The sequence below is a fragment of the Engystomops pustulosus genome, chromosome 10 (genome assembly GCF_040894005.1).
Source record: "Engystomops pustulosus chromosome 10, aEngPut4.maternal, whole genome shotgun sequence".
NCBI lineage: Eukaryota > Metazoa > Chordata > Amphibia > Anura > Leptodactylidae > Engystomops > Engystomops pustulosus.
The window spans coordinates 97,833,480-97,850,477 of NC_092420.1; the positions used below are offsets into that span (position 1 = coordinate 97,833,480).

At 41.9% G+C, this 16,998-nt stretch overlaps 2 protein-coding genes across 6 annotated transcripts in view; one reads left to right on the plus strand and one right to left on the minus strand.

Annotated features, from left to right (window-relative positions):
- Positions 1-16,998, minus strand: part of LOC140104207 (uncharacterized) — a 540,921-nt gene that overhangs the window by 63,606 nt on the left and 460,317 nt on the right. The window lies entirely within an intron of this gene.
- LEPR (leptin receptor) overlaps positions 1-16,998 on the plus strand; it is a 91,478-nt gene that overhangs the window by 31,717 nt on the left and 42,763 nt on the right. For 3 of the 4 annotated variants that reach the window (XM_072127616.1, XM_072127615.1, XM_072127613.1), the window contains one exon: positions 14,413-14,470. In XM_072127616.1, the coding sequence (XP_071983717.1) occupies positions 14,434-14,470 (37 nt within the window). In that variant the 5' untranslated portion in view covers positions 14,413-14,433. Of the gene's footprint in view, positions 1-1,315; positions 1,456-14,412; positions 14,471-16,998 lie in introns of those variants that run through there. The other variant, XM_072127614.1, reaches the window with a different exon arrangement.

Sequence of the window (16,998 nt, forward strand, 5' to 3'; positions counted from 1 at the left end):
TAAGCTTCTCTTGATGCTTTGCCTTGTCCTTCTCCTTGTGTTCTGCTCTGTGCTGCCCCTGATGCTATGTCCTATGCTGCTCCTGATGCTCTGCCTTGTCCTTCTCCTTGTGCTGTGCTCTGTGCTGCCCCTGATGCTATGTCCTAAGCTTCTCTTGATGCTCTGCCTTGTCCTTCTCCTTGTGCTCTGCTCTGTGCTGCCCCTGATGCTATGTCCTAAGCTTCTCCTGATGCTCTGCCTTGTCCTTCTCCTTGTGTTCTGCTCTGTGCTGCCCCTGATGCTATGTCCTATGCTGCTCCTGATGCTCTGCCTTGTCCTTCTCCTTGTGCTCTGCTCTGTGCTGCCCCTGATGCTATGTCCTAAGCTTCTCCTGATGCTTTGTCCCACATTTATTAAAATGTTTGCACCAATTTTATGTCTGACTTTGCACTGAAAAAAAAGTGGAAACTGCTTGTACATGTATTTATAAAGTGTCTTCGCCAGGTTTGTGTCGCGGCTGCTCTGTGTTCGCCACAAAATTGTGCACAGAAAGTGTCTTTTCACCGCAGAGTCGCACCGTGCGCCACATTTATTACTGTGCCTCAACAGAATTGGGTTGCTTGCTCTATGGTGCACCAAAAAAATAAATGGTGGCCACTTCTGGAGCAGCGCAGGGGGCGCCAGTTCAATGATGAATCTGCCGCACCCTGTTCACTACACAGGACACTGCACAGACTGTACCAGTACTGATACATGTGGCCCCTCGTCTTGTGTTCTGTTCTGCTTTTTGTGCTGTTCCCTGTCCAGTTTCTATGTGTCCTTCTGCTGTAATTTTTGTTTTATATTGTGCAGTTTCTTGTGTTATTTTCTGTGATTTTACTTTTTGTCCTGTTCCTTGTGCTGATACCTGCACTGTCCTTTAAGAAATATTCTCACTACAAAACATCTTGTGGTTCATGTAATGAATCTGTAAAATTCTGAGCTTCCCTATAAACTTGGGCTTGGATCCCAATATCCTTGTTTGGGGTCTGCATTTATTCTGGAGTTTGTACTTATTTTGGGGTCTCTATGATTTGCTTTCCACTATATACAGTTCCCATATGGGATTTGTAACCAGCACTGCACATAACATATATGGCCACGTTCTGTCTTCTGATACATTGTAGCGGATGGTAATTACATAGATAAGCTTTGTGGCTCCTGGTGATGAAGGATCCTGATGGATACTGATCTCCCTGGTGTCCTGATGGCATCTCTGTCTGATCACTTCACCCTTCAATGAGCAGCTCTGTGATTCAGCTTTGCAGTCCTCAGCATATGTCAGCCCCCTACCCTCCCCAGTGTATGTGTGGGAGCTGGGCTGGCTCTACTGGGGGTGTGATAGTTCACATCCCCACATCAGGATCTGCAACTGCACACAAAGCTGGAGGAGCCTGCAAGTACTTCGCACACTGGCACGACACTGCAGCTGCGCTGGTAATGTACAATATGATTCCAGATGCTCCGTCAGTGCTTATCGCTAGATTAGGATTTGTCAGATGTAGCTGAGTTGAGTTTGCTATCTGGCACAACTCCTGGCGGTATATCAGAAGGTATTGGTTGGGTTATTTGTGACCTGTCTGCATTGGCTTCCTAATAATAAGACTTTATGAAGAGTTTGTTAGGAAATGTGAACGAGATGAAGCAGATGATTTTTTGTCAATGGTCAGAATCAGTGTTATAGTTTATTCTGCTATTGTCAGGCTCTGGGTGTATATAGTTATATACATCCTCTATGTATCACTATATCAGGGTCAGTATGGTCACATGTATCATTGCTCAGCTGTCACATATCATTCATATTGTCCTTGTTAGTTGTCAGTGTCATATTATACTGCTACTATCTATACGATCAGTGAGTTTTCTGTTGCCAGCATCTTACAATACGTTCATTCTCTCTGTCAAGGTTAGTTTTATTGTCTGGCTCTTTGTTGTCAGTGTGAATGTATACAAAACCACATGACAGCAAGAACCATTCACAGCCTGGTGTGTACATGGGAGAGCTGTCACTCACTGTAAGCAGGACTCTCACTGCCAATCATCCTGTGTGGGCGGGGTTATGAGGACTCTCGCTGTCAATCACTCTGTGTGGGTGGAGTAATCAGGACTCTCACTGTCAATCACTGTTTGTAGGTGGAGTAATCAGGACTCTCACTGTCAATCACTGTGTGGGCGGAGTAATCAGGACTCCCACTGTCAATCACTGTTTGTAGGTGGAGTAATCAAGACTCTTGCTGTCAAACATGCTGTGTGTGGGCGGAGTAATCAGGACTCTCACTGTGAATCACTATGTGTGGGCAGAATAATCAGGACTCTCACTGTCAATCACTGTGTGTGGGCGGAGTAATCAGGACTCTCACTGTGAGTCACTATTTGTGGGTGGAGAAATCAAGACTCTTACTGTCAAACATACTGTGTGTGGGCGGAGTAATCAGGGCTCCCACTGTCTATCACTTTGTGGGCGGAGTAATCAGGACTCTGACTGTGAGTCACTATTTGTGGGTGGAGTAATCAGGACGCTCACTGTCAATCACTGTGTGTCAGCAGAGTAATCAGGACTCTCACTGTCAATCACTGTGTGTGGGCGGAGTAATCAGGGCTCTCACTGTGAGTCACTATTTGTGGGTGGAGTAATCAGGACTCTCACTGTCAGTCACTGTGTGTGGGTGGAGTCATCAGGACTCTCATTGTCAATCACTGTGTGGGCAGACTAATCAGGACTCTCACTGTCAATCACTGTGTGTGGGCGGAGTAATCAGGGCTCTCACTGTGAGTCACTATTTGTGGGTGGAGTAATCAGGACTCTCACTGTCAGTCACTGTGTGTGTGTGGAGTCATCAGGACTCTCATTGTCAATCACTGTGTGGGCAGACTAATCAGGACTCTCACTGTCAATCACTGTGTGTGGGCGGAGTAATCAGGGCTCTCACTGTGAGTCACTATTTGTGGGTGGAGTAATCAGGACTCTCACTGTCAGTCACTGCGTGTGGGTGGAGTCATCAGGACTCTCATTGTCAATCACTGTGTGTGGGCAGAGTAATTTGGACTCTCACTGTGAGTCACTATTTTTGGGTGGAGTAATCAGGATTCAAGCTAGGAACTATTGACATTCATAACATGGGGGGTGCTACTTCTGGAAACCACCATGTTTATCTAATGCCCTACAGCCCATTTAGCTATTTAGACCCGAGTTTCCTTGTGATTTGTTTTTGTTTTCATTGTCCTTGTATGAGGGTTCAGAACTCTTGGGATCTTTTGTAATATTTCTGTAGTACATGTCTTTCTTTGCTGCTTACATGAGACTTGGAAGCCTTGTGTTTGGATTGTTAGATGGGGTTTTGGCAGCTATTTATTTTTGCATTTTTTGTGAAAATATTTTAGTAAATTATTAGCTGTGGTAATAACAACAAATGCTGGGATCTGATTGGTTAAAGGGGGAATACCTTCAGTTTTGTTCTTAATTAGTCTTCATACCTGGGAGCCATATAATAGTTATATAGTAACTGCGTTCACCAGTGACCAGGCGGTGGACGTGGATGAGGTCAGACCCATCTGTTGCATATGTACTAATATCCACCCCACATCTCATGGTTATATGGGATACTTCAATTAAAAATGACTCCATTAAGCTCAGGAACACCTCCAAAAATAACCAAAATGTCCATTTAAATATATAAATTGACATAAGCTCCACCCCTGCGGTCCAGCCTTATGAAATTGTAGCCAGTTGGCAAATATACGTAATACAGATAATACACCTAAATTTGTTTTCCAAAAATTTGATAAATATGGCAGTGGGATCAACAGGAGAAAAGCTATAAGGGGTGCAAATGTAGCATTCACTACCGGGCACTGAAACTTAAAGGGGCCGCAGTATACGAAAGCACCAGCATTGTAAATGACACTTGGTAGTTGAGGTCCCTGTTATAGCACTGGGTCCCAGAGGCTTCAAGATTGGGGTCATTAATATTATCCTGGAAAATCCCTTTAATAGATCTGGTACATGCTGACTATATAGATATACACAGTATATATAGATATAAATGTGGATTTATTAATGAAATTGTCATGTGACAGGGGATATGACATCATAAAAGTTGTCCCTATGTTTTTATACAATTGTTACATGAATGTATCAGTTTGATTGTGAACATTCCAGGTAATTCCAGGCAGGGATGAGACCGTCCGTAACATGTTATACATTGTAATGTGCGTTCCCTGTGTATGTCACGGTGACTTCCTCCGGTCATTTACATGAAGGTTCGTTAGGGAGACGTTAATGAGCTCCGATAACTGAGCAGGGTTTTATAGAGCGGCACCTGCATGTGATATAATGAGCGTTCATCCAGTGATTTGCTGGGATATTGACGCTTCCTGGAAGGAGGTTACGAGGTCTGTGATTTATACAGAAATCCTCATCCAGATGGCAGCACAAGATATGGAGGATTTCTTCTTAGTTTGCGTCTGATGATGTCATCACATGATCACTATGTATTCAAAGGCGGCGACATCATCACCCAAAATAAGAAGTAGTCTGTAAGATTAGTTCATCACAACCTGACATAAGGGATACACTGAAAGTAAGAGTAAGCAAACTCTAGAGGCCCCCCAACCCCCACCCAACTAAGGAGGGTGACATCATGTCTATTGGTCACATGACCATTAAGGATAATAGTGAATAATATTATTTCTATAAGTTCATCATATTCTGCAGCGCCTCAGAGACCATGGGATATACTGTATATACTAACAAAATACGACAGAGCAGAGCAATAACATTATTATATTATTAGAATGTCCTATCTGCTGGCAGGATGTTACAGAGCAGAAATGCTGAGCAAATTGTACACAGTGTCCTATCTGCAGTCAGCACATTATAGAGCAAGAGTTGCTGAGCATACTGTACATGGTGTCCTATCTGCAGGCAGCATGTTATAGAGCAGGAGGAGCTGAGCGGCTTGTACATAGTGTCCTATCTGCAGGTGGCATGTTATAGAGCAGGAGGAGCAGAGCAGACTGTACATAGTGTCCTATCTGTAGGCAGCATGTTATAGAGCAGGAGGAGCTGAGCGGCTTGTACATAGTGTCCTATCTGCAGGCAGCATGTTATAGAGCAGGAGGAGCTGAGCAGACTGTACATAGTGTCCTATCTGCAGGCAGCATGTTATAGAGCAGGAGGAGCTGAATACATTGTACATAGTGTCCTATCTGCAGGCAGCATGTTATGGAGCAGGAGGAGCTGAGCAGATTGTACATAGTGTCCTATCTACAGGCAGTATGTTATAGAGCAGGAGGAGCAGAGCAGACTGTACATAGTGTCCTATCTGCAGGCAGCATGTTATAGAGCAGGAGGAGCTGAGCGGCTTGTACATAGTGTCCTATCTGCAGGCAGCTTGTTATAGAGCAGAAGGAGCTGAGCAGACTGTACATAGTGTCCTACCTGCAGGCTGCATGTTATAGAGCAGGAGGAGCTGAGCAGACTGTACATAGTGTCCTATCTGCAGGCAGCATGTTATAGAGTAGGAGGAGCTGAGCCGATTGTACATAGTGTCCTATCTACAAGCAGCATGTTATAGAGCAGGAGGAGCTAAACTGATTGTACATAGTGTCCTGTCTACAGGGCAGAAGGAGCTGAACACATTGGGGCTTATTTACTTGGGTTCCCACGGATCACACTTTTGTCAGATTTTGGAAGTTTTTTTAGACATTTTTTAGAAGGGGATTGTGTCACACGCGATCGAATTTTGTGCAAACTGGGCGCGGGATTTTAGATTAAAATTGTGTTGCAACCAACGCACTTACATGCAACCAGGAAGAAGAAGGTGAACTCCGGGGACCTGAGCGGGGAAGCGACACATGCGCATGATCTTAGTGAATCGCGTCGGTGTGCATGATCGTCAGACATTCCGTATTTCGGGAACTCCATCGGCCGGGTAAGTAAATGTGCCCCATTGAATCTTGTGTGCACACCCAATATATAAAAGGCTGCCAATCAGTGAACAGAACCGCCCACTGGACTCCTAATGTCAGAGTGAGTAGTTTTAGTGCATAGTTTGGTACCTGTCGCCTTCTGCATTATCAATCTGACAGGATCCATTTAATGTGGTAAGAGAACGGACGTCTGACTCACCTGTTTACCTTCCCCTCGGTAGAATATTAATTGATACGGAAAGGTCTGTTATTTGCTCCGGTTCCATATTACAAAGCTTTTAGGAGAAACTGGGACAGATTTACCAACATGCCCCTAATTGCTTCACTTGAGAAATAAGCGCAGCGTGGCGCGGGCAGAGCGGACGCATAATGAGCGCCGTATAATTCTGCCCCTTACCAGAAGAACCGTATGAGATCCCCTATTAGAGATGTGATTGTTACTTTGCACTTGTGTCAAATAATGAATTTACTGTAAAACCCGGAAAACTGGGAAAGAACGTAATGTGAACGCGGGCGTAGTCCCTGCTGGGAGGCGGGTCACACAGGGGCAGGGTCACACAGCACCTCCAGGCAGCCCTGTTATAGGGATTATCTGACGTGTGTCTGTGTGTTGTTTTGATTCCTCGATCCCCTCAGGACATCATCTAAAGGTGTGAGATTGGGCGTCCGGTGGTGGCCGCCTGACTCCAAGGATTAATCTATTCCCCAAAAAATTGGACAGTATTGTCACGGCGGCACCGACTGTGCGCAGCAGCGTCATCCTGATGAAAGGGCACAGGACCGCGCCACAATCTAACTAGATGTATTTCTACTATGAGGCTTAAAGAGAACCTGTCACCAGGTTTTACCCCACTAAACTACTACCCCCTTCATTATAGGGTATGAAATATATTTACCAGAATTCCCTCTATTCTGTAAAATCTCACAAATTTACCTACAAATAACCTACCCCCAAGTCAGGCAAATTTGACTCTTTCAAATGAGATGAGTCAAGTTTAGTGGTTGGAGAGGAGAGGTTATAATTTCAGGAGCCCCTATCTTCTGTTCTATAGCACCTAGAAACATGCTTTTTGCTTCATATTAAAGATAAGGATCCCATCAAGTAAAAGGTTCTGGGAGCTACAGAACTGAACACATAGGCAGTTAAAAAAAAATAAGCAGAATCTTAAATACACTACCTGAGGGGGCTGGAAGTTTATTGGGGCAAAACCTGGGGACAGGTTCCCTTTAAACACTTCCTAATGCATTTGAAGCTCCACGCGTGAATGAGGTTTTGTCATGTGCCAGTTATAGTATTACTGTTGTCTCGTGTGCTAGTACCACATGTGGTCCGTGTCCTTCTCCATCCTGCCAGACCACCATGATGGCTTCTTCCTATGGTATGAGATTTAGCTGCCGAGAGATCTTTGCCTCCTCTCTTCTACAGCAATTTCCATTCTTTTTAGAAGCACAAACAAAAATTGAGATTATTGATTAAGACCCACAAAATTGACACAAATAAATCCAGACCACAGAGCAGGCCATATACCTCAGGCCATATACCCTTAAAGGGAACCTGTCACAAAGGTTTTACCCCACAAAACTACCACCCCCCTCAGGTAGGGTATAAAATGTCCTTTTCTAAAATTCCCTTTTATATGTTAAATCTCACCTATTTACCTCTAAAAAATTTTCCCCAAAGTCTGGCAAATAGGATTCTTCTGATCCCATTTTCATATGAGATGAGTCAAGTTCTCTTGTTTTATAGCCAAGAATAATCGTATAGATAATCTCACCATTCAGATCACAACTGGCTTATACCTCAGACAGATAACAACATAAACAGAAATGTGAGCTGCAGGTAAAGATCCAGTTCCCGCCTATTAATTAAATGCCTGTAGGTCCAGTTCTGGGATCTGCCAGATGAGATTCTTATCTTTAATATGACACCAGCAGCAGGTTTCTAGGTGCTATTGAACCAAACATAGAGGCTTCTGAAGGGAAACTGCCTCTGCAATCACTGAACTTGACTCATCTACTGTAAAAATGGGATGAGAAGAGTCATATTTTCCTGACTTTGGGAGATATTTTTTATAGGTAAATGGGTGAGGCTTCACATAAAAGAAGGGATTTTGGAAAGCACATTTCTTACCCTACTTGAGGGGATTAGTAGTTTAGTGGGGTGAGATCTGGAGACAGGTTCCTGTTAACTAATATAAATATGATCTTGTTTGGTTGGGTAAGTGTTAGGTTTATGGTGAGGGTTTTTAGGGGGGTGGATTTTGGAGCTTTTTGAGGCAGATTTGGGTTGTTCTTGAAGCTCATACATGATGGCCACATCCCTGGCTGTAGGACCTGCACCTACCATGTGATCATAGATGTGCAGGTCCTTTGCAGTAGATTTGTTTGGTCATATGACCATATATATAATATTCTCCCCTTGGGCACCGGACCCCCGGGGTGATTGCAGCACCCCCCCCCCTAGTTGTGCGCCAGATATTATACTATAAATCCTAATTTTGTTGTTTTCTTGAAAGTGAAGTCGACTTTTGTTGCAAACTGAGAAACCTGAGAAAGTTCTGTCACATATCAGCGCTCATTGAGGACAGAACATTGTGTCTCTTCGCTTGTTTGAAAGGGAAATAATGAGAGTAATGGCAATGATTATATCGCTAGCTGTTTACCAGCCCTTTAATCGGCTTTTAGTATTTTGTTTAGCGGCAATTAAATTGAGCCTGAAACGTCGAATTATTGTTCCGTCTGGAAGAGCTTTATAATAAGGACACGGCTGAAGGGATCGAAAACCTTCTACCTGGAAGCCGCCGCGTCAGATTGGTCGTTATGTAATTGATTCTTCCAGATATTGGATGAAGTCTAACAGGTAACATTGGTTCTGACCCGCTTCACTTTGTACAACCACTATGCTGGAGCCGGAGGTATAGTCCCTGGTGGTGGTAGAAGATAACAATAAAACTGTGGACAGCCCCTTTAAAGGAATGAAGTGATGTGTGGATAGATACAATGGGGCACATTTACTTACCCGTCCCATGCGTCCGCCGTTGCGTCCGAAATGTCTGACGAGGATCCGGGGCTACCGCAATTCACTTTCAGCGTGCGCCCGATTTCCTGCATGTGTCGCTTCCCCGCTCAGGTCCCCGGAGTTCACCATCTTCTTCCCTCTGTACGTGGGTGCTGATCTTGCGACACAATTTGAATTGTAAATCCTGCGGTTTGTCCGAATCAGTCGGGTTGTCCACGCCCTCCGATTTGTGTTGCATACAAGCCGGCGCTGATGCGCCACAATCCGGTCGCGTGCAACACAATCCCCTGTGCGATTCAGCGCAGAACAGAAATAGTCGGGAAACCAGACGGAAATGCGCCCAACGGACCCTTAGTAAATGTGCCCCATTGTGTAGGATTCCAAAACCATCAGAAGTGGAAAGCAGAGATCTTCCTAAATGCTGATCCTTAGTATAATGAGGACATCAGTCAGAAAGAAATCAGGAAGGAGAAGCCTCAGGGGATCAGAACCATAATGTGCTGCCAATAAATCCAGCACAGAGTATATGGATCACTATACTATATGGATTTCTATACTATATGGATCACTATACTATATGGATCACTGTACTATATGGATCACTATACTATATGGATCTCTATACTATATGGATCACTATACTATATGGATCTCTATACTATATGGATCACTATACTATATGGATCTCTATACTATATGGATCACTATACTATATGGATCACTATACTATATGGATCACTATACTATATGGATTACTATACTATATGGATCTTTATACTATATGGATCACTGTACTATATGGATCACTATACTATATGGATCACTATACTATATGGATCACTGTACTATATGGATCACTATACTATATGGATCACTATACTATATGGATCACTATACTATATGGATCACTATACTATATGAATCACTATACTATATGGATCTCTATACTATATGGATCACTATACTATATGGATCACTATACTATATGGATCACTGTACTATATGAATCACTATACTATATGGATCTCTATACTATATGGATCACTATACTATATGGATCTCTATACTATATGGATCTCTATACTATATGGATCTCTATACTATATGGATCACTATACTATATGGATCACTATACTATATGGATCACTGTACTATATGAATCACTATACTATATGGATCTCTATACTATATGGATCACTATACTATATGGATCTCTATACTATATGGATCTCTATACTATATGGATCACTATACTATATGGATCTTTATACTATATGGATCACTATACTATATGGATCACTATACTATATGGATCACTGTACTATATGGATCACTGTACTATATGAATCACTATACTATATGGATCTCTATACTATATGGATCACTATACTATATGGATCACTGTACTATATGGATCACTATACTGAAGCCTTTAGTGCTCCAAGGTTATGTATCACACCAGGGGCGATGTCCAGGGACATAACTACTACAGCAGGGGTAGGGGTTGTACGAACAGGACCAGAACCAGTGTTACCAGTTAGATTGGATCCAATACATTGTGGCTTATTTACTAAGGGTCGCAGACCGCACTTTCGCCGGACTGTTCACGGTTTTTGGGATTTGCGCAGCTTCGGCAGGTATTTAACAGGTGTCTGCGTTGGGATTTCTTTTAGCTTCACAATTGTGAGAAACTGAATAAAATTTACACAAGTTTGCAGATGGCATTTCATGTTTTCATCGGTCTAATATCTGATATCTGTCGATCCATCTCATATCTTTCTTACTACACATTAACTTTCTAAATGTCAAGGATTGCAGTTCAAGTCCTCCTACATCGTTTTTTTGCATTATGACAGTAGTCACAGTGATTCCCCACACTACCCAGAAGTCGCAGTGATGCCCCCAGTAGTCACAGTGATGCCCGCAGTAGCCAGTAGTCATAGTGATAACCCAGTAGCCAGATGTCACAGTCAAACCCAAGTAGCCATTAGTCACAGTGATGCCCCCAGTAGACAGTAGTCCCAGTGATGCCCCCGGTAGGCAATTGTCACAGTGATGCCCCTCTCCACCACCCGCAGCCAGCAGTTACAGTACAGTAGTCTGTGTCTCTCCACTCTCCTGTGTAAGGATGTTATCCCAATCAAGTGTACATGCGTCTTCAAGACACATGCTCATTTCATTAATCAATTAAAGGGGGAAGGACGTCGTGACCCACAGTTTGCCTGTAGAGTGTGCAGGATTTACTATTACTATGTTCTGTCTATCCCATATATAGAATAACTACCATATTTTATGTGTTCTATCTATTCATTGCTTTGGTCATCTATGTAACACATATTTATATATATTGTATATCTACCATATAATATATATCATCTATGTCATATCTACAATCTATCTATAAATCAACATGAATCCAATGTATATAGATACGACGCCCCTGGTTAATAGTGAGATCCGCTGACCTGATCTCTGATCTATAATTTACTAGATATTGTTATTCTGTGTCCATCCCTACCTCTGCTATACTGGGGGGATTCTACTGACATTGATTCACACTGAGGGTATGAGTTAATGATGCAGTTCTGTTACAATGTAACAAACTCCATTTCTTCTATAATAAGGAAATCTTCACAAGTCCTCGGGGGGTTGAAGGTGACTTGGTTTCTAATAATAATACAGAGGGATTGACTGGAGAAGAGCTTAAAGGGGCTCGGACAGCTCCTGGGTCACATACACACCAAACATACAGGGGCACATTTACTTACCCGGCCCATTCGCGATCCAGCGGCGCGTTCTCTGCACAGGATTCGGGTCCGGCTGGGATTTAAGATGGTAGTTCCTCCGCCGTCCACCAGGTGGCGCTGCAGCGCCGAAAATAATCTTAACGCCCCGGAATGCACCATCCCATAGAAGGTGAAGGTGAGCGCTCCCCAAGCGACACATTTTCGGTTTTTAAATGCGGCGGTTTTTCCGAATACGTCGGGTTTTCGTTCGGCCACGCCCCCCCGATTTCTGTCGCGCGCATGCCGGCCCCGATGCGCCACAATGCGATCGCGTGCGCCAAAAACCCGGGGCAATTCATGTACAAGCGGCGCAAATCGGAAATATTCGGGTAACACGTCGGGAAAACGCGAATCGGGCCCTTAGTAAATGACCCCCACAATCTTGTAGGGGAAGTCTCCTGCATTATAAGTGAGAATTTCCTGAGAAACACGAGGCCTGAGTGCAATTTCTTTTTATTTGTATAGATGAGCATTTAGGTGCACTATGGGTGTGTCCACCAGGTCCAGTGCACCCTCTCTTGTCCAGTATCATTGGGAGAACAGAGAACCATAAATCAGGTGCAGCCATGGGTGATGCCATGGGGCAGATTTATCAACTTTTTTGCAACTTTTTGTTGTGTTTTTTGCAACTTTTTTTCTCTCTAATTTGTATTTGCACCATATTTGCATCTTTTTTTGCGACTTTTTTGCGACTTTCAAAAAGTTTGCGGCGCATGGATTTTAGCCACTTCCGCCTTATTTAACTCAGTAATCAAGGGGGACATTAATCATAGAGGGTCTCAGCTTCGCCTATTTTTGCGCCTGGTTTGCTCTTCTTTTTGGCTCCTGATCTATGATGGATCTGGTTCTGGCTTAGTAAATGCACTTTGGAATTGTCGCATGTCCCATTCATTTGCGCCTAAATTAGCGCCAAATTTGTCTAAAATTGTTAGATCTCATTTGTGAGCAATAATGAAAGGAGAGTGAGAGAATGTGACAGAATGTTCAGGGTGTCATCTCTGCCCCAAAACCTATCATTGTGATGTAACTGCAGGGACTAAAAGTGACAGAGATGGAAAAAAAAATAAAAATTCTTGCAGAAATGAGTCTGCCTTTTTTATTCTAATATACAGTAAATAGAGATGATACCATAGACAATGATGAAGTCGTTACTGGAGAAATTTTACATTTTAAAACTGCTCCGAAGGATTTTCCATGTTGCATAGAGGGGATTTTTAATTTTGGAACCTAAAATTTATGTTTTTAGTAAGTGATTTTTTTTTTCTGGAAGTGCACCTGCTCAGAGTAGGTGCAAATTTGTGATAGATCCGGTGCAAACATCTGTATAGGACGCACTCACTATGTAAGATAAGGCGCAGGGACTCAGAACCACTAAGTGCCGAACTTTGCCGTGCGCCAGAAAATGGCGCATAAATGCGTCAAATTAATGAGATGCGCCAGATTTTTGCGCAAAAAACGCTCAAAACAGTCTAACAGACTATGATTAATGTCCCCCCAGATGTTTTTCCTAATTTATCAGACACATTTCATAAATCAACTTTCTTCTTTTTTTTGGTTTATAGGTAAAACTTCCTGTGTGTTCGGCTCTGCGCATGTTGTGGATTCTCATGCGCAAAATCTGCATCCATTACGTGCATTTTTTATATGCGATTTTAATGCAGATTTTCCGCATGCGTTTTTTTCCCCCCATCTATTTTGACTGAGAATTCTGGAACCTGCGCAGTGATGCAGATTTTCACTTTCCCATGGACTTCAATGGGGACATTTTTTTGTAATTTTGTAACTTCATGTTTATTTGTCACATTTGTCACATTTTGTCAGGAGCGTCAGTCATACGGCTGTTTTTGATGTTTTTTAATATACATTTTTTTTATTGATTCTTTTAAACAGAAAACAATGATGATGCTTAACAATATAAACCATTATAATATGGGGCTGTTCACATTAACCCCTCCCCTGCCTGATCACATCCTGCAGGAGGGAAGTCCCCAGTTATTTCAGTCTCCATATAAGGGAACTGGCCTCATAGGGAAACTCATTGGCAAATAAAAAACATGTTTGCATGGAGTCTTATGTATCTCTTATCTCCATGGTAACAGACTACAAACAACCCTATGGAGTCCCAGCATTCACACTCCTTGGTCCTCAAGTGTCCACCATGGAATCTTAATGTAGATTATATTTGTTTTCACATAACTGTCTCAGAGGCAGCGTAGACTAATTTGCCGAATTTTTAAAGGGAAGTTCCAATGTATTTGCCGTATTGTTGATATCAGTGCTACAAAGAGTTACAATCCCTGCCGTTATCTTCTCAGTATGTAGTGACATCTCCTGTGCCGTGTGACGCCTGTGTGTCACTCTATAGGCGCCGGTCATACATGGGGCGCAGGGGATCTGATCTCCCATTTACATTACTCATTCCCTCCAGGTCCAATGAATATAAATAACCCCCCCCCCCCGCATTCTGCAGGACACATAACTCACCTGAATTAATATGATAATTAGGGCCAGAGGAGGGGGCGCGGGGGTCATTCGCACAGGGGTTAATCCCGATTCCTCTGACAGGGAATAGATTAATCAATAAACCTTGTATGCCGGAGGAATGCTGATGGATTGTGCTGCAGGTGAGGCCTAAAGACATCACATATTGTATTTCAGGGATCTCCTTAAGAAGAAGAGATGATCCTGCAATGGATACTGGCAGCTCTGCTTCAAGGTGAGAAACATCTCTGTCTGATATCTATCTATATTACATTATCTATCAAACCATTTCAGATCATTGTATCTCTGGGTTCTATCTACTACATATAACTATCTATATCTACTTACCCACCGTTTACATTCTAATATATGTATCTTCTAATATCTAATCATCTGCCATCAATGTATCATTCCTTCTTTTGCATTTTTCTCTTTCATATACACATTTTATCTATCTATCTACATATCATCTATCATGTGGACCCCATATGTATTGGGCTATTCAGATTGTTTCTATATATTTATCTAGTTACTTGAGCTACCTTATCCCTCTTACATATCTACCATTATCATTTATTTCATGTCTATAACTATAAATCTATTATATCCATAACCTATCTCATATCTATCTATCTCCTATCTATCTATCTATCTATCTCCTATCTATCTATCTATCTATCTATCTCCTATCTATCTCATATCTATCTATCTCCTATCTATCTATCTATCTATCTATCTATCTCCTATCTATCTATCTATCTATCTCCTATCTATCTATCTATCTATCTATCTATCTATCTATCTATCTCCTATCTATCTATCTATCTATCTATCTATCTATCTCCTATCTATCTATCTATCTCCTATCTATCTATCTATCTCCTATCTATCTATCTATCTATCTATCTCCTATCTATCTATCTATCTATCTATCTATCTATCTATCTATCCATCTATCCATCTATATATCTCCTATCTACAGTATCTATCTCATATCTATCTATCTCCTATCTACCGTATCTACCGTATCTATCTATCTATCTATCTATCTATCTATCTATCTATCTATCTCCTATCTATCATCTATCTATCTATCTATCTATCTATCTATCTATCCCCTATCTATCTATCTATCTCCTATCTATCTATCTATCTATCTATCTATCTTCTATCTATCTATCTATCTATCTATCTATCTATCTATCTCCTATCTATCTATCTATCTATCTATCTATCTATCTATCTATCTACTATCTATCTATCTATCTATCTATCTATCTATCTATCTCCTATCTATCTATCTATCTATCTATCTATCTATCTATCTATCTATCTCCTATCTATCTATCTATCTATCTATCTATCTCCTATCTATCTATCTATCTATCTATCTCCTATCTATCTATCTATCTCCTATCTATCTATCTATCTATCTATCTATCTATCTATCTATCTATCTACTATCTATCTCCTATCTATCATCTATCTATCTATCTATCTATCATCTATCTATCTATCTATCTATCTATCTATCTATCCATCTATCTATCTATCTCCTATCTATCTATCTATCTATCTATCTCATATCTCCTATCTATCTATCTATCTCATATCTTCTATCTATCTATCTATCTATCTATCTCATATATTCTATCTATCTATCTATCTATCTCCTATCTATCTATCTATCTCATATCTTCTATCTATCACTACTTGCTGTCACTGAGTATGGAATAAAAAGGATCACATTTTGTTGGATTTATTTGGAGTACTGTTTTTTTCTTACATCCATCTATCTCCTATTTATCTATCTACCTGCCTATCTACCTGCCTATCTGTCTATTTATCTCATATTTCTATCTTCTAATATACTTTTATCTATTATTCATGTGTCATATATCTCATATGTTTCTTTCCATGTTCATATTCATTGTTGATTTTACTTATTATTATTACATTACAGAGGATTCACACTCTTATATCTATTGGGGGTCCATTATGTATCAATGGTGTTTTGTTTCTGTTTTACCCACATCCAATTTTCTACACGTAGGCCACATGCACATGACCGTATGGGGGCTGGTGATCCGGCTGCACAACTTGTGGCTGTATCACTGACCCTATGGAGGTCTATGGCACCCAGCGCTGTGGCTTAGGGGAGGGGTGAGGAGCACATAGCCCCCTCCCTTCCCCACCTGACTGGATGCTCTGCTTGGGGTAAGGCCCAGGCGAGCAGATGGTTGTGTGCATGGGGCTTTATGTCTTTTTTTTTTTCCATTTTATTTTCATGTCTACAAAAAACCTGAAGGTTTAACATTTGCTTAAAAAACCCTAACAGCTGGTTCCCCAGGCTCATTCGTGAACAAAAAATGATCAGTCCTCAGGTTTTTTGTGGACCCATAGACTTCTATTGCCTTCTGTGATGCACATGTGTGAAAAAAATAGGATTGTACATTTTATAGAAAACAATGGGGCAGATTTACTTACCCGGTCCATTCGCGATCCAGCAGCGCGTTCTGTGTGGAGGATTCAGGTCTTACGGCGATTCACTAATGTAGTTCCCCCGATGTCCACCAGGTGTCGATGCTGCGCTGAAGTTCGTCGGAACGCACTGAAGTTCACCGTCCTACGCTGGGTGCAGGTAAGTGCGTGTCAAGCGACACATTTTTTTTTAAAAATGCGGCGGTTTTTCTGAATCCGTCGGGTTTTTATGCGGCCACGCCCCCAGATTTCCGTCGCGTGCATGCCGGCGCCGATGCGGCA